We start from the raw sequence: 22,689 nt of genomic DNA, 5'->3' as shown, positions 1-22,689 counted from the left end.
GCCGCTCAGCAAGGAAGAAACCACTGCTCCAAAACCGCCATAAAAAAGCCAAACTACGGTTTGCAACTGCACATGGGGACAAATATCGTACTTTTTGGAGAAATGTCTTCTGGTCTGATGAAACAAAAATAGAACTGTTTGGCCATATTGACCATCGTTATGTTTGGAGGAAAAAGGGCGATGCTTGCAAGCCGGAGAACGCCATCTCAACCGTGAAGCACGGGGGTGGCAGCATCATGTTGTGGGGGTGCTTGCTGCAGGAGGGACTGGCTAACTTCACAAAAAAATATGATTTCCCGAGGAAGGAAAATTATGTGGATATATTGAAGCAACATTTCAAGAAATCAGTCAGGAAGATAAAGCTTGGTCGCAAATGAGTCTTCCGAATGGACAATGACCCCAAGTATACTTCCAAAGTTGTGGCAAAATGGCTTAAGGACAACAAAGTCAAGGTATTGGAGAGGCCATCACAAAGCCCTGTGCTCAATATGTTAGAGGAATTAAACTCCTATATGTTCATTAACCAATTCAATTAAAACACTCTGTCTGTTTCTAAGAATTTGTAAGATACTTATTTGCATAAAATGGACAGAGACCAGTCTCAAAATTAATCAGTAGCGTTTATTTTCCGAGAGCTCCCCTCATAATACCATGTACATTGGTTTATATACCTCACATTTCGTCATAAATGTCTCTCCTCCACTCAGATACAATGGCAATATAGTTCACAAGCCTTCCAACATTGTCTGCCACATGTTAAACAGTCAGTACCTGGTGTGGCCACCATACTGCAGTGCATCTCCTCCTCATGGACTGCACCAGATTTGCCAGTTCTTGCTGTGAGATGTTACCCCACTCTTCCACCAAGGCACCTGCAAGTTCCCAGAAATTTCTGGGGGGAATGGCCCTGGCCCTCACCCTCCGATCCAACAGGTCCCAGATGTGCTCAATGAGATTGAGATCCGGGCTCTTCGCTGGACATGGAGGAACAATGACGTTTCTGTCTTGTAGGAAATCACGCACAGAACGAGTAGTATGGCTGGTGGCATTGTCATGCTGGAGGGTCATGTCAGGATGAGCCTGCAGGAAGGTTACAACATGACAGAGGAGGATGTCTTCCCTGTAACGCACAGCATTGAGATTGCCTGCAATGACAACAAGCTCAGTCTGATGATGCTGTGACACACCGCCCCAGACCACGACGGACCCTCCACCTCCAAATCGAACCCGCTCCAGAGTACAGGCCTCGGTGTAATGCTCATTCCTTCAACAATAAACGCAAATCCAACCATCACCCCTGTTGAGACAAAACCCGCGACTCGTCGTCAGCACTTTTTGCCAGTCCTGTCTGGTCCAGCGACGGTGGCGTTGTGCCCATAGGCGTTGTGCCCACCCGTGAAGGCAATGCATCGCGCCAATCAATTTAACCCACTTGGTGGGAATTGTTATCACTAAAATATTGAATAGATCTAGGCCTATCTAGGCCTATAAGTACTGTGTGAAGTGATAATAATTACACTTCAGGGCTTAAACTAAAAGACGATTGATTGATGACACTTCATTTGAAGCCAACAACAGGTACATGTATGAAGTAATGCACTAATACAACTACTATCGTTGCCCAAGATGTAAACCCCACTCAAGGAAAATTCCACCCCAAAACTCTCTTTTGGTATTTGTTTCATAAAACCATTGTTGATATAGTCCCACAAATGTTTTCCATGTCAGCAATCAAGTTTTCATGATACAGGTATATAACTTCCAAAATACAGAAATACTTTTGGTATGATGTATTTTGCATCAATTTGTTTTTTTCAGCTGTAAACTGGGTCTGGCAGCCAAAACAGCCAACGTGAATCGATTCTCACCTGCGATAAATCAAAATCATTTCACAATGTATATGTATATATATATCAATATGTGTATGTATATATATATATATATATATATATATATATATATATATATATATATATTTACATACATAGATTTACATACATATATTGGAAATGATGCAGAACTTCTGGACATCCGAAAAGCGATTACTCACCGCGGACTAGAAGAAACTTTTTCCTTTAACGAGTCCGACGAGAAGGATATCCTGCTTTCACTAGAATAGGCCCAGATCCACGCCTTTTGCCTGAAGAAAATACGCCGGAAAATGGGACGCAGATCAGGGTTCCTTCTGAGAATCCGCAGGCGAGCGAGTAAACGCCAAATGCCTTCCATTCTTCTTGCTAACGCGCAATCGTTATATCTTATATTAAGATTATCCTACCAATGGGACATTAAGAACTGCAACATCTTATGTTTCACCGAGACGTGGATTAATTGAAAAAATTGACAATATAGAGCTGGCGGGATTTTCAATGCAGAACAGAGACACTACCTCTGGTAAGACGAGGGGTGGTGTCTTTTTGTCATTAACAGCTGTTGCGTGATGTCTAATATTAATGAAGTCTCGAGGTATTGCTCTTGTTAGGGTTCGTTCCTTACATCCTTTGTCAATCATTGGTTCATTGGTGCAATTAGCATTATGACAATATCTTTAATTAAATAATTCAAAAACCTTTATTAATGCAATTGCAGACAGAGGTTGACAAACAGGAACATAGCACGCATGTTTCTGAGTAAGTTCTGCATCAAACAAAAGGTCTCAAGTTGTTTTATTAAACCGAAGTCCCGCCTTAGTGATGTCACTGACTACGTCATTACCTTTTTTCTCCTGAGACCAAAACCCTGCATCCACAAATGTGCAAACATAGAGTTTCAGTGTTTATCTAAAAGCTAGGCAATAAATGTCCCCTCCCCAAAGTTGATTTATTGTGGAATGTCTGAGTAGTCTCTTATCTCCCACACTCCCCTGCAGAGTTCTGTCTCAGTCACACATTTATAAGATGGGTATTCTTTATAAGAGAGAGAAAGAAAGAGCAAACAACTGTGGGCCAATTCTAAAACTATATAATGAATATTGTTAATCTGTAGTCTAGGACCCTATAAATGTAAGGAGGGAGGGGTCTTATAACCCCTCCCCTTCTATTAATATAACATAAGCATAATCAATTATTCTATTACATCAAACATTTGTCCAGCCCCAAATCATGACCGCTAGGTGAATCCTGACACTCTCCTGAGGTAGAGTACCTTATGATAAGCTGTCGACCGCACTATCTACCAAGAGAGTTCTCATCTGTATTATTCGTAGCCGTCTATTTACCTCCACAAAGCAAAGCTGGCACTAAGACCGCTCTCAACCAACTCTATAAGGCCATAAGCAAAGAAGAAAATGCTCACCCAGAAGCGGCACTCCTAGTGGCCAGGGACTTTAATGCAGGCACGCTTAAATCGGTTTTACCACATTTTTACCAGCATGTCAACCAGGGGGGCAAAATCCTTGACCACCTTTATTCCACACAGAGAGATGCACATAAAGCTCTCCCCCGCCCTCCATTTGGCAAATCTGACCAGATTTCTAATTCTCCTGATGCCTGCTTACAAACAAAATCTAAAGCAGGAAGTACCAGTGACCCGCTCAATACGGAAGTGGTCAGATGACGCGGATGCTACACTACAGGACTGTTTTGCAAGCACAGACTGGAATATGTTCCGGGATTCATCCAATTGCATTGAGGAATACACCACCTCAGTTAATGGCTTCATCAATAAGTGCATCGATGACGTCGTCCCCACATTGACTGTACGTACATATCCCAACCAGAAGCCATAGATTACCGGCAACATCTGCATTGAGCTAAAAGATCTGCCGCTTTCAAGGAGCGGGAGACTAATCCGGACGCTTACAAGAAATCCCGCTAGCCCTCAGACGAACCATCAAACAAGCAAAGTGTCAATACAGGATTAAGATTGAATCCTACTACACCGGCTTTGACGCTCGTTGGATGTGGCAGGGCTTGAAAACTATTATGGACTACAAAGGGAAATCCAGACGCGAGCTGCCCAGTGACGCGAGCCTACCAGACGAGCTAAATACCTTTTATGCTCGCTTTGAGACAAGCAACACTGAAGCATGCACGAGAGCACCAGCTGTTCTGGATGACTGTGTGATAATGCTCTCGGTAGCCGATGTGAACAAAACCTTTAAACAAGTCAACATTCACAAACCCGCTGTGCCAGACGGATTCCCAAGACAAGTACTCAAAGCATGAGCGGACCAACTGTCAAGTGTCTTGACAGATATTTCAACCTCTCCCTGACCGAGTCTATAACACCTACATGTTTCAAGCAGACCACCATAGTCCCTGGTAATGAAGGTAACCTGCCTAAATAATTACCGCCCCGTGGCACTCACGTCGGTAGCCATGAAGTGCTTTGAAAGGCTGGTAATGGCTCACATCAACAGCATCCTCCAGGACACCCTAGACCCACTCCAATTCATAAAATTCGGCACCGGACAATTTACCTTGACACCCCCTCCCCTTCTTGTACACTGCTGCTACACGCTGTTTGTTTGTTACCTATGCATAGTCACTTTGCCCCCACATACATGTACAGATTACTTCAACTAGTCTGTACCCCTGCACGCTGGCTCGGTACCGGTGCCTCCTGTATAAAGCCTCGTTATTGTTCTTCTTATTGTGTTACTTTTTATTTTAGCCTACTTGGTAAATATTTTCTTCTTCTTCAACTACACTGTTGGTTAAGGGCTTGTAAGTAAGAATTTCACGGTAAAGTCTACACTTGTTGTATTCGGCGCATGTGGCAAATAAAGTTTGATTTGATTTGAATTACATTGTAGGAAGCTACAATCTATCCACAATATTAAAGCTGATCTACACCCTTATATATATATATATATATATATATATATATTATCTTTCACAAATGCTAAATATACACTTACTGTACAGTGTTTTAGAAGGCTTTCTCACAGTTACAGCTAATCGTATTTTCAGTGACAACACGTTTTTGGTGGCCTTCTTCCCTTACACACAGGTGTTCAGAGCACCCTAGATAGTTAATTAGCACAGGTGGTCCCTCCATCTTCTGTCTGTCTTCTGTAAACATGCACTTTAACATGGAGATATGGCCGTGTGGGAACACTAACCCCTAACCCAATAAAAGGTGTGTATCAATTTAACCTTTTGTTTTTGGAAAATGATTTCTTGCTGATATGAAAGATAACGTCCTTATACTTTCAAAACGTACTACAAGCCATCCGTGTTAATGTTCAGGCCAAGCGTAGGGCTCTTAACAAAACTGCCCTCTACAGAAGATACCTTTGTCCAATGACTCTTCTGTGTAATGGAATGGAACTAAGTTACTGCTACTGATACCACTGCTACTAGGGAGTAATAATAATAACAATAGTAATAATTATCTTGTTTATGCAGCAGTTCAAAGTGCTTTACAAGCTAAAAAGGAACTTGTAATAGGTTTGAACCCAAATAATACATTACTTTTTTTCTCCACAATCTGGGCAACCCGGGTTGTTGGTTTGTACAATCTGTATCATGTGAATGAATGCTTGTGCAACAATCTCTCACCATTGAATGGGTGATACAAGATAGCATTTATGGAAACTTCTGCCTTCTCTAAGGCTGACAGCGAGCCTTCAATAAAACTTGTGGGCCAATAGCGAGCAGTAGTTTTGCCAAGGTCTAGCTAGCTAGCTGTAGGCTAGTTTACAGCGGCTGCAGCAGGTTTTATTGAAGAGGATGTTGTCCCTAATTTGTTAGCTTTGCCCAATTCAAGATGAACTTTTCAAATGATTATGCGTGTGAAACATTGTGGCATTTGAACTTTAGATCACCGGTTACTTTATGTGATGAAGGTGAAAAATATGTTTGCAATGGGAAGTAATAATTGTACATGAATGTCCAAGAAGATGTCCAAGTATATGTTTTACAAAAAAGTGGGCTCTCCTACAGTATACCACATCACATGGAGTGTGCTGAATATTAAGGTCGCCATCCTTTCAGCATCATGAGCCTGTCACACACATCCTTTGATGGGTCACGGTTGTCGCTTTTGGTGATTGTGTGATAGTGATGGCATTAGGCATCCCGTCAGTTCAACGTCTAGTTTTGATTTCTATTCGGTTGAGTTGTCAAAAAATGTGAATTCAACATGAAATCCCCCAAAAAATCACTGCATTGGATTTAGGTTAAAAGAAAAAAAAGAGAAAAAAAGGAAATGCCCTTATGTTGATGAATTTTGTAAATCCAATTAGTTATCCACGGTGATTCAACGCCATCACATATATTTCTAAATGCCGTGTAAACAATGTTGATTCAACTAGTTTTTGCCCAATGGGGTGGCTCAGGCTTGTTTGATTCAGTTGGGTGCATTAAGTGATGCTAATTTTTTGTTATGTTTCTAGATTTTTTGTTTAGTACAATGTGTTGGAAGGTTATTTTCCCCACAGGTCCAATAGCCACGGTTTGCCACTGACCAATACAGTGACAAGAGTTTGTAACCCTTTAATAACAAATCTAACCTTTTATTTCTGAGAGTGTAAACGGGAAACTTGTGGCAAACAGATCTTTAAATCTGGATGTCCCAAATAATCACTATCTATGCTTTTAAATTGATGCAGTGCACCTCTCATATGGACTTACCTATAGGCCAAGCCTGCTTGTTGTCAAACCCTGGGTCCTTTTACTCCTCCATGTTGTGCCAACCACCACGTCCTGGGCACCACATCTCAGCCCACCATCACAAAATGTCAGTGTGCTGCTCAGTGATATATATGACCCTCTTCCAGGAATGTGAATCATTCAGTGGAATGCTGTGACACACTAATCCCATTTTGGTGACTTATCCCGCCAGCCTTGCCCTGGACCAAATTCTGAATATAATCATGTTGACACTTGTGTTCTGTTTGGTCGCCAGAATTCACATAAGAGCAAATGATAAAAACCAGGGCCCTAGGGGTGACCTGATGCTAGATCAACACTCCTAGTCTGAGACCTGTTACCAGTGGCAAGTGGGGACAGAAATCCTCATGCAGGCCAGTTAAATGATTTCAATGCAGCCAGGGTATAATAACATTAAACATTGTTATTACCGGGAAATCCCATGGGGTTGCAGTTTTTTTTTGGGGGGGGGGGGGAATCCAAAGGAAGCAGAAAGGGGTGAATATTGACAGTATTTATTGACACCAAAAACAAACATCCATAGTATTATTTTTCTTTCAATAACAATAGACTATTCTGATGTTGCCATATAATAAATAAATCAGCAGTGCCACCTACTAAGAGTTTTAGTCTGTATCATCCTCACTAAAAATGTTTTCAAGCTCCTCTCCTTAACTTCTTTCTGTGCTCAAGTCTATTGGGTGCTGAAATGTCTGAACACAGCCATCTCCGTTATTATCTCAATGCATTAGGAATGTCTGTAGTTTCACACATTGCAACGCTGACAAGTAAATACACAATACTGGATACATGAATCAAATGTAATGCATGTAACACATTATTTGGCATATGTACTATATATTATAATACTGGTGAATGCATCTAAACAACATTGCAAATCTCCAGTGTACTGGCCAAAGATAATGCTTTTACTGTCATATCATTTAGGATGCGTTGAGTTTGCAATACTCCCATGACGATGTATACATGTTTTGTGATTATCACTCAGCTACACAGCTATTTCATGAAATGTACCGCGAGGCAAACTAACGATTTAAAACAAAAAAAATGACATGACATATAATAATGGTCAAATGTAAATTTTGTCTGGCTTTGCCGTTTGGTTCACTTTAGAAGATATTCCTTAGAGGGTCTGAAAAAAAGGAACAGAAATGTTGCGTCATAATATAAAAACACAATAGCATGATGTCAGCCTGTCTCCCTTGTGTCCGAAAAAAATCACAGAGAAATTGGGGACCACATCAATTGAGTATCATGTTATTAATAATTAATGAATATTTAAAGTACATCAACTGAGGCTAATACAGTGTACAGTATCTTAAAATACCAATAACTCACAATTGTTTTGTTAGAAATTAGCATAAAAACATTGTACTGTACATCAGTTAAAAACACATGAAACTAGCATGCTAATATCCAAGCAGGACCTACTGTACCAATGAAAGACTATTGAGGAGTTCATGAATTGAGATGTCATCATTGGTTTGCTGTGAGGAAGGCTCGCTCCTAATGGATAATTCTGGAATAGTAGGTTCCTCCAAGCTAGAATTCAAAAAGTAAACCATCAGTATTAAATTTGTTTTGGAGAACAAATGAGTTTTAATAGACATTGGACATACATTCAAGCTTTATACACTGTTTAAATGATATTGTCCAGTCTTTTATGTTAAAAAACTAGGCCTGTCCTGGTTCCTACCTCCTCTTGTTTGACAGCGCTGATTTCAAGTATTTCTTGATGGCCATCTGTTTTCCGTAGTGGCTGTAGTTGTCTGAAAACCCAGCGTCTGAGTGGTGTTTTACTGGAAACTGGTCCTCCATGAGGTCATTACTACAGATGAAAATATAATTCGAAAACAAAAAATGATTACAATAAGATCTGCTCAAATCAAGTTTTACTTGTTCACTGGTTTACATATTGTTGTACCATGATATACAAGACCTTGTGAATTGTTGAAACATTTATACCATGGCATTATTGAATACTAGTTTCGGATTGACTTGAAGAGCATTATAGAGTGTGCATTATTTCTCAGTAATGCATGACAATAACCAACGGCTATGAATTATTTCTTGGAGGGTGCACTAATAATTCAGATGGAACTGTTAACAGGCATTTGCTGCAGATTATGGTCTGTGCTGTAGCTGACAGAATGATGCCAAGTGGCGAAACCAACATTCTGACGTGTTCCATCTTTCAGCTGATATTTCAAGCCAAATTGAAAACACTACTGGCATTGTTGAATTACAATTGTGTAAACAGTTAGCTAGTGGTTTGGTGGTTTGGTTCGTCACCAAGTCTATTTGTTCTGCTACTACACTTTACTGTAGCTGTAGTAGTAAACTTCCTAGCAACTTCAGTGAATGTTGAACACATTTCTACCGGCAAATTTGCATGTGTGTGTGTGTGTTCAATTATAATCGCAATATGGTCATGATAATCAACTCGGGGCTCTATGTGTTCTCTGAAAATATGCAACCGTGCGGAAGTTTGGTGCCACTTCTGACCGGGCAGTACGGACCTGCACAGGGGTCTCTGCCATATTCGTGGAGATTCCAATCCATAAGGGACTCAAATTGTTCAGTTTAAGGGGAACTGCAACTTGGGCGTGATCACAAGGACCAACCGATGGTCACTCCACAGGAATAATTTCCCCCCAAAGGCCCTTCTGATTGACTACTGGGAGATTTGAGGCAGCACTAGATCATTTTTTGGAAAAACCATGGCATGGATGCTAAAAACACAAACAGGGAATCTTCAACATTAATATAACATTGAGTTACTCCCCATTGTAAACGTTCTTTAATCCAAATCATGTTGCAGTAATAAGAGAAATGTGGCAATATAAGTGAGATATAACTTTTGACGATGGCAGTCAAGACAAACTGTAGTGGTATTACATCGGTAGAGTGATTCAATCGCCAGGATGAACTGGCAGGATCGCAAATGCGACATTGTTGTGACAAACTTCTATGAACTTCTCAGCTGTAAAACTTCAATTCACACCATTGGTGTTTATTTCGGTCAACCTACCTTAGAGCTGCCCAGGCGTCCCTATTTGTACCTTACCGTACTGATTGACTACATAGTGAATGTTAGAAATAGAGGTATAGACCAAGATAAATTAGAGTCACTCAGAGCACAATTTATGGTTACCATATGAAAGTTGTACCTGACTCGCTTTGCAATCAAGGATTCAAGGTAGTCCTTGGCCGAAAGCTGACCTAAAAGTTTGCTGTAGCCACTTGTGAAGAGACCATCTGCATGTCTTGTTGGTCTAAAAAAAGATTAATAAAATGCGTCACTGATTCATCAGATTCAGGACAAATTATGTTAAGTGTCAATAGTTACATCAATTAACTTTTGATTGATGCAGACAGGATGTCAAGAGCAGATTATTCAGCAAAATGTCATAGTCACAAAGTATTAATTGCTGGTGACGGGCACTTCAGGACGTTCGACATTTACTGCTAAGAACTTTAGCCTCATATGTTGGTGGACCCTGATGTGAGGTCAATGTTGCCTTATTATTATCATTGGCTAACAACACAACACATTTGATTTTTTATTGTAATACAGACTTGGCCCATCAGAAAACAGATGTCAACAGATACCTGTATGACAGAAGTGCATTAAAATCCATAGGAGGAACCAATTTCATTCGATTCTGTGCTGAGAAACATAAGTGAGGGACTGATTTCATCACAAACCATTTTGTAACTAAGTGAATGTGACCATTACCTTGCACTTATATCATAGAGAAGTTTAAGGGTTTCCATGTCATTTATTGACAGACTCTGCTCCCAGTCACCCTTCCCATCTGTCTCAACAGTCCCTGACCTATAGAACGGAAGCAATAAGTGAGTCCATCGTCATATCAAATTCAATATACGTAATTGACCAATGACATTATTTAATTTCTCAATTGCTACATAGTCGGATTCACCAAATGTTTTATGTGAAAACGTTTTTCTTTTGAGTTTCTTCTTCAAAGTCCTCTTCGGATGGCAGAGATGAATCTTAACATACAGTATATTTAATACGCACCAACAGTTTCCAATCAGAATCATGTAGCAAGACCAGAATCATTTAAACATGGTTTTAGTACCGGCAGTCAGATAGCCTGTTTATGATAACCATGTAACCATATAGTAAATGTGTCTGTATCTATCAGCGATTGTAACAAGATGCTTTTCAAGTCAGCTTTTCTTTAAATTATCAGTAAGAGTATCTCAAAACAGAAGTCAGAACAAAAATCATAAAATATCGTTACCTGACTGAGTATGCGGCGACAGCAGGTAGACTCATGGTTCTGGTACACAGCATACTGCATAGTGCCATCAAAAAAAGTCGATGAAAGCTGTTCGTCTGTGCCATAACGCTCTGCACATGCAGAGACAGAATAATAGCATTGTATTTTTCTCCTTCTTGGTCACCATTGGGACAATTACTCTATCATTACTGTTAAGATTAACATTTTAACTAAATGAAATAAAAATACGCCGTCTTGTATTTCCTTAAGTAAATCAGGTTGTATATATTGCACAATGCAATAGACTCACATGCATCAACAATCACCGTGCGTCGGCTGGGCTGCTGTCCACGGTGCTGAAAGAAAAGTTTCTGTATTATTCAAGCCGTGGTTTGGATCTGGTAAAATGAACCACCAACTTTCACTGACTCTGTATCTATTATTCCCTTGCTTTCTAAGTATGGAACGCAATCACAGTAGTGACGATACGTCATCGTAACAATTCCCAATGCGCTCGTCACAGGCTTATTAAGAACGGACAGTCCGGACTTTGTGGTTGGCCCTGACATCACCTGCCAAAAAGGTCAGATTATTACAGAAGGCAGGGCTAAATGTGATATGATGATGATGGCCCTTCTGATATTAGTATTGTCAAAATTCATTCTGTTTGTCTAATTGTCTTCAACATTTTCCATAATGGAGCCCACTGGGCACACACTGATTGAATCAACGTTCTTCCCACGTAATTTCAATGAAGTGATGTTGAACCAACGTGGAATAGACATTGTCTGTGCCCAGTGGGAGGCTTATTGTTGCACTGAGTGTACAAAACATTAGGAACACCTTACTATTGCGTCGGTGCATGGATTCTACAAGGTGTCGAAAGCATTCCACAGTGATGATGGCCCATGTTGACTCCAATGCTTCCCACAGTTGTGTCAAGTTGGCTGAATGTCATTTGGGTGGTGGACCATTCTTGATAAACACGGGAAACTCAGACAGAGAGGGATACAGTTCAATCATTGTCCAAAAATGGATGGATTGTGGTTAAAAAAGCAGATAAAGCTGGCAATACAGTAGTGTGGAGTAAAGACAAATATGTGACAGAAGCCTACCATCAATTAGACAATGATGAATTCTACCAATCTTTTACCTTCAACCCTTCAGAGGACCTAAAAACTGAATTGAAAGGGATCCTCACAGAAGCTAAGGAGAATGGCTACATTTCAGACAATGAGTTCAAATTCATTTTCAATGGCAGTCCGGCGTATGGCTTCTCTTTATCTTCTTCCAAAAGTCCACAAGAATCTTGAGAACCCCCCAGGCAGACCAGTCATTAGTGGTAATGAAAGTCTGACAGAACCCATCTCTAAGTACATTGATTACTTCATTAAGCCTTTTCTGACGTCACTCCCAGCCTATCTTCAAGACACCACAGACGTGTTGAACAAAATGAAGGAATTGAACAATATAGGTACAGCTTCTTTTTTTAGTCACCATGGATGTGGAGTCTCTACACACCACCATTGAACATGATCAAGGATTGGCAGGTATGCACCATTTCTTGAGTACCCGGCCTGAGACTGAAATGCCTCCTACGGAATTCATTGTCTCACTGACTGAACGGACTCTTAATCATAACATCTTTGTCTTACAGGACCGTATTGATAAACAAGTCAAAGGATGTGCCATGGGAGCATTCCTACAGCCCTTCCTACGCTGGTTTGTACTTGGGTAAATGGGAAAATGACTTCATTTTGGATCCTTCGAAAAACCAGTTCTTTGACCGGATTATATGGTGGGGACGCAATATATTGATGATGTTTGCCTGTTCTGGTCCGACTCAGAAGATGAACTTATTTCCTTCACCAATACCTTAACAGAATTAACCCTAACATCAAACTAACTATGGAGTACAGCTAGGATAACATTCATTTTCTTGGACCTTGACATCAGTAAAGATGATAAAGGTTGTTTGCACACCTCAACCTTTAGGAAACCTACAGATGAGAATACCATTCTGAGGGCAGACAGCTTTCACCCCAAAGGGCTAAAAGAAAACATTCCATATGGCCAATTCCAAAGAGTCCGCAGAATTTGCAATCAGACTACAGTATCAAATCTGCTGAAGTAGAGAATCACTTATTGAATCGGAGCTACAGTGCTGAGGTCCTGAAAGATGCAGGTATAAGGGCCGGACGACTTGACAGAGAACTTGTTGTGATTAGGAGTGCCTCGTGACACATCCAAGAGAGTGTACTTTGTTACAAAATAGAGCACTGAAGCAGAGAACATTAAAGGAATCATTCAAAACAATTCGGGAATCATTGAAAGTGATACGCTACTACGCCAAGTCTTCCCAGAGCCACCAGTCATAAGCTTTAAGAGATGTCCTACCCTAAATGACTAATTAGTCCACAGCTATCTTCCTGCTGACTCTCAAAAAAAAATTGTCTTGACCGCAAACCAAAGGGCTCTTAAATGCAACCAGTGCAGAAATATTGCAAAGGAAAAGCGTTTTGTTTCTAAAATGGAGTATCACGTCAAGCATTTCATTGACTGTAAAAACCACTCATGTCATCTACAGATTGGAATGTCCACAACGCAAGGTGTTCTACATTGGACGGGAAAAGAGACGGCTTCAAGACCGCTTAGCGGAACACAAGTACGCCACGCGGGTAGGCAATGAAGACCACCCCATGGCAAGGCACTACAAGTCCTTACACCATGGCCTCCCTACAAGCTATTGGCATTGATCGGGTTCCAGCCTCAATTAGAAATGGGGACCATCTTAAATAGCTAAACCAAAGGGAACGTTTTTGGATTGACAAACTACAGGCCACTAAGAACCCTGGTTTAAATGAAGATATGGATTTACAAACTACAGGCCACTAAGTACCCTGGTTTAAATGAAGATATGGATTGACAAACTACAGGCCACTAAGAACCCTGGTTTAAATGAAGATATGGATTTACAAACTACAGGCCACTAAGTACCCTGGTTTAAATGAAGATATGGATTGACAAACTACAGGTAAAGACAAATATGTGACAGAAGCCTACCATCAATTAGACAATGATGAATTCTACCAATCTTTTACCTTCAACCCTTCAGAGGACCTAAAAACTGAATTGAAAGGGATCCTCACAGAAGCGAAGGAGAATGGCTACATTTCAGACAATGAGTTCAAATTCATTTTCAATGGCAGTCCGGCGTATGGCTTCTCTTTATCTTCTTCCAAAAGTCCACAAGAATCTTGAGAACCCCCCAGGCAGACCAGTCATTAGTGGTAATGAAAGTCTGACAGAACCCATCTCTAAGTACATTGATTACTTCATTAAGCCTTTTCTGACGTCACTCCCAGCCTATCTTCAAGACACCACAGACGTGTTGAACAAAATGAAGGAATTGAACAATATAGGTACAGCTTCTTTTTTTAGTCACCATGGATGTGGAGTCTCTACACACCACCATTGAACATGATCAAGGATTGGCAGGTATGCACCATTTCTTGAGTACCCGGCCTGAGACTGAAATGCCTCCTACGGAATTCATTGTCTCACTGACTGAACGGACTCTTAATCATAACATCTTTGTCTTACAGGACCGTATTGATAAACAAGTCAAAGGATGTGCCATGGGAGCATTCCTACAGCCCTTCCTACGCTGGTTTGTACTTGGGTAAATGGGAAAATGACTTCATTTTGGATCCTTCGAAAAACCAGTTCTTTGACCGGATTATATGGTGGGGACGCAATATATTGATGATGTTTGCCTGTTCTGGTCCGACTCAGAAGATGAACTTATTTCCTTCACCAATACCTTAACAGAATTAACCCTAACATCAAACTAACTATGGAGTACAGCTAGGATAACATTCATTTTCTTGGACCTTGACATCAGTAAAGATGATAAAGGTTGTTTGCACACCTCAACCTTTAGGAAACCTACAGATGAGAATACCATTCTGAGGGCAGACAGCTTTCACCCCAAAGGGCTAAAAGAAAACATTCCATATGGCCAATTCCAAAGAGTCCGCAGAATTTGCAATCAGACTACAGTATCAAATCTGCTGAAGTAGAGAATCACTTATTGAATCGGAGCTACAGTGCTGAGGTCCTGAAAGATGCAGGTATAAGGGCCGGACGACTTGACAGAGAACTTGTTGTGATTAGGAGTGCCTCGTGACACATCCAAGAGAGTGTACTTTGTTACAAAATAGAGCACTGAAGCAGAGAACATTAAAGGAATCATTCAAAACAATTCGGGAATCATTGAAAGTGATACGCTACTACGCCAAGTCTTCCCAGAGCCACCAGTCATAAGCTTTAAGAGATGTCCTACCCTAAATGACTAATTAGTCCACAGCTATCTTCCTGCTGACTCTCAAAAAAAAATTGTCTTGACCGCAAACCAAAGGGCTCTTAAATGCAACCAGTGCAGAAATATTGCAAAGGAAAAGCGTTTTGTTTCTAAAATGGAGTATCACGTCAAGCATTTCATTGACTGTAAAAACCACTCATGTCATCTACAGATTGGAATGTCCACAACGCAAGGTGTTCTACATTGGACGGGAAAAGAGACGGCTTCAAGACCGCTTAGCGGAACACAAGTACGCCACGCGGGTAGGCAATGAAGACCACCCCATGGCAAGGCACTACAAGTCCTTACACCATGGCCTCCCTACAAGCTATTGGCATTGATCGGGTTCCAGCCTCAATTAGAAATGGGGACCATCTTAAATAGCTAAACCAAAGGGAACGTTTTTGGATTGACAAACTACAGGCCACTAAGAACCCTGGTTTAAATGAAGATATGGATTTACAAACTACAGGCCACTAAGTACCCTGGTTTAAATGAAGATATGGATTGACAAACTACAGGCCACTAAGAACCCTGGTTTAAATGAAGATATGGATTTACAAACTACAGGCCACTAAGTACCCTGGTTTAAATGAAGATATGGATTGACAAACTACAGGCCACTAAGAACCCTGGTTTAAATGAAGATATGGATTTACAAACTACAGGCCACTAAGTACCCTGGTTTAAATGAAGATATGGATTGACAAACTACAGGCCACTAAGAACCCTGGTTTAAATGAAGATATGGATTTACAAACTACAGGACACTAAGTACTCTGGTTTAAATGAAGATATGGATTTACAAACTACAGGCCACTAAGAACCCTGGTTTAAATGAAGATATATTTACAAACTACAGGACACTAAGTACTCTGGTTTAAATGAAGATATGGATTTCTCAATTTTTCTGTAGGGTCGTGATAGGTCCATTTTCTGTCATCTAGTGGACATTTTGCTCTATTGCCCTCAGCTATGTTTAGACTGTTGTTGTCCATTTTTGCTGTGTTCTAGAGTACTATGGAATAGATTGCTTTCCTATTCCTGGCACTTTGCCCAGTCACATTTAAGGTTAGAACTAGCTTTCTAGGCGTTATGATGCTTCTAGCTTGGGGTAAAAAAAATTGATAACACATCTACAGTATTTCACTTTTTAATGTGTATAGTAGTATTGCTTACTAGGGTGTTGTCCAATCAATGTTGTAACCACTCCCTCTTCAAATTAGGGATGATTGGATAAACCTGTTCAAAAGAGGACATTGTATTATCATTTCTTTGTAATCCCTGACGAAGGTCATGCAGCCGAAACGAGTCAGATTTTTAAAACCCTTTCCATTTAACATGCCATACAAATAAAGGCATTTTAATTCATTATATGAAGAGTGCCTTCGTCCTCCTTTCTTTTTGATGACCAATTTACCCCTGCTTCCCTTCCTCCTGTTGAACTGCGTTGCAGTTCTTGACACACTCAAACCGGTGCACCTTGCACCTACTACCATACCCCGTTCAAAGGCACTTAAATCTTTTGTCTTGCCCATTCATCCTCTGAATGGCACACATACATAATCCATGTCTCAGTTGTCTCAAGGCTTAAAAATCCTTCTTTAACCTGCCTCCTCCCCTTCATCTACACTGATTAAAGTGGATTTAACAAGTTACATCAATAAAGGATCATATCTTTCACCTGGATTCAACTGGTCAGTCTGTCATGGAAAGCAGGTGTTCCTAATGGTTTGTACACTCAGTGTATGTTCAAAAAGACAAAACAGCCTGTTTTTGGTCTTAGTCAGAACAGCTAATTAAATATGATTTATTAGCATTCCCAGCAATGCTTTAGTACCACGATTTACATTTAAGTGGATCATAGCACAGTAATTATTTATCCTACAGAAAGACAGAATCCCAGAGCATACAAGTCATCAGGTCCAATCATATTACAGGACTCAATACAGCAAATCCAATTATATTTCACATTTCCCTTTTGTGGACAGAGTTCCCAGATGTACAAATGACTGTTTGGGTGTACATCTCCAGTTGCTGTATCTCTGGTTTAGGTGAACAGTTGTTTAGATTAGACTGGTGGTCAGACTTTCTCACCTTTTAAACATTAGCAAATGATTGACAGCCAGGAGAGAAGTGACAGGCTTTGGTTTACATGACAGTTTATCTCAGGTTCATGCTGCCCAACTGTTCCAAAGGGAATTATCAAAAAGTAAACTTTTTTATTTTTTATTATAATTTCCTTTACATAACAAATTACACGAAGTACGTGAGGCCTGGTTTCAAACTATATAAGTTAAATCCTTTGAAATACTTGAGCTTGCCTAGTGCAGCATTGAATACCACGTCATACCTTGTCCATAGACCGCCTACAGGGTAAGTAATTTAACATTTCATTTTGTCATTTGGATTAATTATCACTTTAAATACATTTGTACTCATATGAGCACTCCAGGCCCTTGCCTATGAAAAGCCAAAAGGTTTGAAGATCACCCATCACATCTGATATACAGAATGTTTTAGATGGTAGGGCCAAGCTAAATTTGTCACAGTGTGATGGCAGAAGTTGATTCATAGTGACATCAGGAGTTGATTCATAGGGACATGGCAGTATAAGCAGAATCACCCTGCAAAATGCCATCTGTTATGTGCCCACCAGGAGATGTAGAAGGTTAAAAGCCACAGAATGCCAACCCTCACAACCTGCCAACACATTGATTTTCTGTCAGAATGACTGTAATCCCGGGCAACCATACTGTCACAATGCATATGATGTATGCATTTGTAGACCAATTTAGGAAATGTAGAATGGTTACATTATCCATAATGCTCATTGACCAGACATTCCAAATGACCATGGCAATTATTCATCACTGTAACGGTCTGAGTGTAGTGGGTGAGGAGTCAGGCGCAGGAAGCAGAGAGTTCAGGGGAGTGTTATTTTAATGCACTGAGAAACGGCGAACATAAGCCAACCCTCACGAAAACACAGGGCGTAATGAACAAACAAATGCCCAAACAGGGGGACTTAAACTGTTCATTAAAACCCCACAAAATGGGAAAACCCAAAACCCATAGACGTGCACACAAGTACACCAAACAGACGGTCACAATAATTAATCCCACACAAGGAACCCTGCGGGCCGGCTGACTAATAAAGCCTTACTACTAACTACCTAACTCAAAACAGGTGCACTCAATAAACACATAAGGAGGGGGAGGAAATAATCAGTGGCAGCTAGTAGGCCGGCGACGACGACCGCCACCCGAACGGGAAGGGGAGTGTCCTTCGGTCGGAGTCGTGACAATCACAATAGTAAACCGTGGCAATTTTGCATCACAATAGTAATTATATTTATATTGTGTAAGGCAGACTAGTACATTTTGCCATCATTTTTTAAGTTAAGCAATTCAAGACAGTTCAGGAGTCATAGGTGGGATCATGGGATCATTAATCCACTGTGATTTTACTGACCCGGTCGCAGAGACTTTTATGGTCACACAAAGTGCCACCTGTAAATTCAAAATGAGTAGCTTAATTAGTTTTATTAAATTAAAGGGGAATTCCACTCTTACATATTTTCAAGCATTTTTTTTTTGACAGATTATACATTACAATGGGCTACAGCGGTTAAAGAGGAGAGAAAGTTGGATTGAACCTCGCTCTATGGTGAGAAAGTTGGAAATCGTATATTTGTCGAGTTACCACTCAGCCACAGCTCAGCACTGCCAATAAACATTTTCGGAACCAAGTACTTTTTCAATATTGCACATTTTGCGTGCACAATTGGCAGCGAGCACCATAATCATAACATTTTAAATAAACGGGATGTTGCGAATAGCTTTTTAGCAGCATGAATTTGTGCTTTGTGATGGTGGCAGTCCACAAAGATGAAATTGCATTGAATCGAATCAATCAGGTCCATTGATTTAGTGCCCATAGAGTGGGGTGAAGCTAGTGTATTTTAATAAATCATGAATGTAAACTCAACTGTAATTGAAGTACAGAAAACGTTTGATTTGTTCATCAAGCAGCTATTGGTGGATTCATGGCCATGGGGAGGTGGTTGTGGCATATTTTTATGCTGTGCCATCATGGCGCACATTGCTTCTCTAAGCAAGCTCTGGCTCAGCCGTAATTATTCTCCTGAGACAAATCTCCACATTTCCTGGAACTGATGGTGAGGGTGCAACCAGGCTAGGGCAATGCAGAGAGGAGAGAAAACACAAAGGAAATTACAGTTAAATGACTCCCTTCTCTTTATGTCCCTGCTTCTGTCCTGTCTCTTCTTTGCACTTATCACAGTCCATCATTGTCAACCACAGGGTTTCATAACCAGATCCAAACAGCAAATTTAACTCTCAGGATCGATTGTTTGATCATGTGCACCTACTTCCATTTTATTACGCATTGATATTATCCCCCAAAACAACATATTTCTTGCGAGATATGATACATTCTGCATTCCATAGTATTTTGAGCTTTATGTAGCCATCATTCTACCCTGTCTGGTAATTCCTTCTGAAGAGGTAATCTCACAACTCCAGTGGATTCACTAGGCACACTTTATGATGCTGCTCTAGGATTTGTAACCAACACTTACCCATCTCTGTACCTTATAGCAGTTGGCAGAATGGCCATCCTTAAAGGAATTACAGCCTGAATAAGAAAAGGATGAAATGTACATTTTGTTTGTCACTGGCCTACACACGAATGGTTCAATTACATTTCCATAATGTCAAAGTGGAATTATATTTTTAGACATTTTTGCAAATTAACAAATAAAGAAAAGCTGAAGTGTCATGAGTCAACAAGTATTCAAGCCCTTTGCTATGGTAAGCCTAAATAAGTTCAGTATTCAAAATGTGCTTTCAAGAAGTCACATAATATGTTGCATGGACTCACTCTGTGTGGAACAATAGTGTTTAACATCATTTTCGAAATGACTACCTCATCTCTGTACCCCACACATACAATTGTCTGTAAGGTCCCTCAGTCGAACATTGAATTTCAAACACAGATTCAACCAAAGATCAGGGAGGTCTTCCAATGCCTCGCAAAGAACGGCGGATGGGTAACAAAAAAAAGCAGACATTGAATATCCCTTTGAGCATAGTGAAGTTATTCACTACACTTTGGATGGTGTATAAAAACACCCAGTCACTACAAAGATACAAAGATTCCTAACTCACTTGCCTGAGAGGAAGGAAACCGCTCAGGGATTTCACCATGAGACCAATAGCGACTTTCAAACAGTTACATAGTTTAATGGCTGTGAAGTTGTCTGTGGCGGTCACGGAGAGACTGATAAATATGTTTCTATGTTTAGCGAATATCTTCTGTGTATAAAATTATATGGTAGGGGGGAAAAAAATGCATCTAACCACGAGTTTAGCTGTTCTACAAGTAGTCTGAGGCAGTCGATAAATAACAAGCACTTAAGTGCAACTTTAGTAATGAAAGTTTTGGGACACAGCTTGGATATTTTAACGATGCTTAACGTGCAATTAGTTCTGAGCCTAGACGGTGTGCGCATGATGGGTTCGATTAAGGATTTGCGTGCTTACTATGATCCACATAACGCTAGACTCGTGCATTAGCTTTAACAGCCCTAAATTATTTGTATGATTTCATTAATTCATTTCAAGTGGTGGCTGCATGCATGCTATGCTGGGTCAGTTTGTAATTCAAGCCTATTTTGTAAAATTGCTACAGTATATTAATCCTAGTCTAAATCTCCCCATTTATTGATGAAATGTCTTCCTTCCTCCAACATATATCTAATGTTCATTGATATATTTATTTTAAGCAATATGGCATCACAGCATATTTTAGTAATTTTAAGATTTTCATGATTATTTAAAAACATTTAGAAGAGTGAAATGGCCAAATAGTGGATGTCAACTGTGGTCTCTCACTTGAGAATTCTGTTTGAGAACCCATTGACTTCTCCAAAGTGTTAAGCATTGTTGTGAGATGCAAGGTGTATTGATCATTCAGTGATTTAATTTCACATGACTTTTACTTACTCATCTCTTTGGATTTTCCATATTCTGCACAGCGCAACAGAGGTGGCCACTTGGTTTATGATTTGCCGGATTGACACCTGTGGTTTTCCATGGTTCAATTAAGAATTCCTTCTCTGGTAAGGCACCGGCATAATGGTGAGCGACTCCCTGCTCTGCGTCTCATTAACCTCTCCATTCTTCCTGCTGTGTGCTCTTTAAAATTCCTCCCCGGAAAATTCAAAATCATATGAATATGCTGCTACTAATCCTGTCTCTCCATCTCATCTCATTTTATATGCTTTAAAGGCATGAATGACAAGGTCATGTTGCCAAGTGATCAATTATGAACAGCGAAAACAACAATAAGAATAGTAGGTATAGGGCTAATATATATATATATATATATATATATATATATATATATACACAGTTGAAGTATATATACGTTTACATACACTTAGGTTGGAGTCATTAAAACTAGTTTTTCAACCACTCCACAAATTTCTTGTTAACAAACTATAGTTTTGGCAATCTACTTTGTGCATGACGCAAATCATTTTTCCAACTATTTTTTACAGAGAGATTATTTCACCTAAAATTCACTGTTTCACAATTTCCAGTGGGTCAGAAATTTACATACACCAAGTTGACTGTACCTTTAAACAGCTTGGAAAATTCCAGAAAATGATGTCATGACTTTAGAAGCTTCTGATAGGCTAATTGACATCATTTGAGTCAATTGGAGGTTTACCTGTGGATGCATTTCAGGCCTTCAAACTCAGTGCCTCTTGGCTTGACATCATGTGAAAATCAAAAGGATTCAGTAAAAGAAATTGTAGACCTCCACAAGTCTGGATCATCCTTGGGAGGAATTTCCAAATGCCTGAAGGTACCACGTTCATCTGTACAAACAATAGTACGCAAGTATAAACACCATGGGACCACACAGCCATCATACCGCTCAGGAAGGAGACGCGTTCTGTCTCCTAGAGATGAACGTACTTTGGTGCGAAAAGTGCAAATCAATCCCAGAACAACAGCAAAGGACCTTGTGAAGATGCTGGAGGAAACAGGTACAAAAGTATCTATATCCACTGTAAAACAAGTCCTATATAACTGCACTTGTGGACAAAGATCGTAGTTTTTGGAGAAATGTCCTCTGGTCTGATGAAACAACAATAGAACTGTTTGGCCATAATGACCATTGTTATGTTTGGAGGAAAAAGGGGGAGGCTTGCAAGCCAAAGAACACCATCCCAACCGTGAAGCACAGGGGTGTCAGCTTCACGTTGTGGGGTGCTTTGCTGCAGGAGGGACTGGTGCACTTCACAAAATATATGGCATCATGAGGAAGGAAATTATGTGGATATATTGAAGCAACATCTCAAGACCTCAATCAAAAAGTTAATGCTTGGTCGCAAATGGGTCTTCCAAATGGACAATGACCCCA

General features: G+C 40.2%; 1 protein-coding gene across 2 annotated transcripts; it reads right to left on the bottom strand.

Moving 5' to 3' along the window:
* Positions 1-7,095: 7,095 nt before the first annotated feature.
* Positions 7,096-21,438, bottom strand: LOC109866030 (VIP peptides). 2 transcript variants are annotated; one of them, XM_020454569.2, is made up of 9 exons: positions 21,261-21,438; positions 19,835-19,890; positions 11,178-11,223; positions 10,889-10,998; positions 10,357-10,455; positions 9,788-9,892; positions 8,314-8,445; positions 8,054-8,159; positions 7,096-7,749 (listed from the first exon to the last, which is right to left on the bottom strand). In XM_020454569.2, exons 3-9 carry the CDS (start codon positions 11,181-11,183, stop codon positions 7,741-7,743), a joined length of 567 nt encoding a protein of 188 aa, XP_020310158.1. In that variant the 5' UTR covers positions 11,184-11,223; positions 19,835-19,890; positions 21,261-21,438; the 3' UTR covers positions 7,096-7,740. The 2 variants fall into 2 exon arrangements, with proteins under 2 accessions (XP_020310158.1, XP_031655790.1); XM_031799930.1 differs by lacking the exons at positions 19,835-19,890; positions 21,261-21,438 and having other exon boundaries at positions 11,178-11,315.
* Between the last annotated feature and the right edge of the window lie 1,251 nt (positions 21,439-22,689).

This window comes from Oncorhynchus kisutch, linkage group LG20, assembly GCF_002021735.2.
Source record: "Oncorhynchus kisutch isolate 150728-3 linkage group LG20, Okis_V2, whole genome shotgun sequence".
NCBI classification, from domain to species: domain Eukaryota; kingdom Metazoa; phylum Chordata; class Actinopteri; order Salmoniformes; family Salmonidae; genus Oncorhynchus; species Oncorhynchus kisutch.
This window is presented reverse-complemented; position numbering and strand designations above follow the sequence as displayed.

Bases quoted from the DNA above. Each gene is read 5' to 3' on its own strand.
- LOC109866030 (XM_020454569.2), bottom strand. The intron at 10,456-10,888 runs GTAACGATATTT...TCCGTTCTATAG, and splicing joins GTCGCCGCATACTCAGTCAG to GTCAGGGACTGTTGAGACAG. The intron at 8,160-8,313 runs GTAGGAACCAGG...TTTGAATTCTAG, and splicing joins GCGCTGTCAAACAAGAGGAG to CTTGGAGGAACCTACTATTC.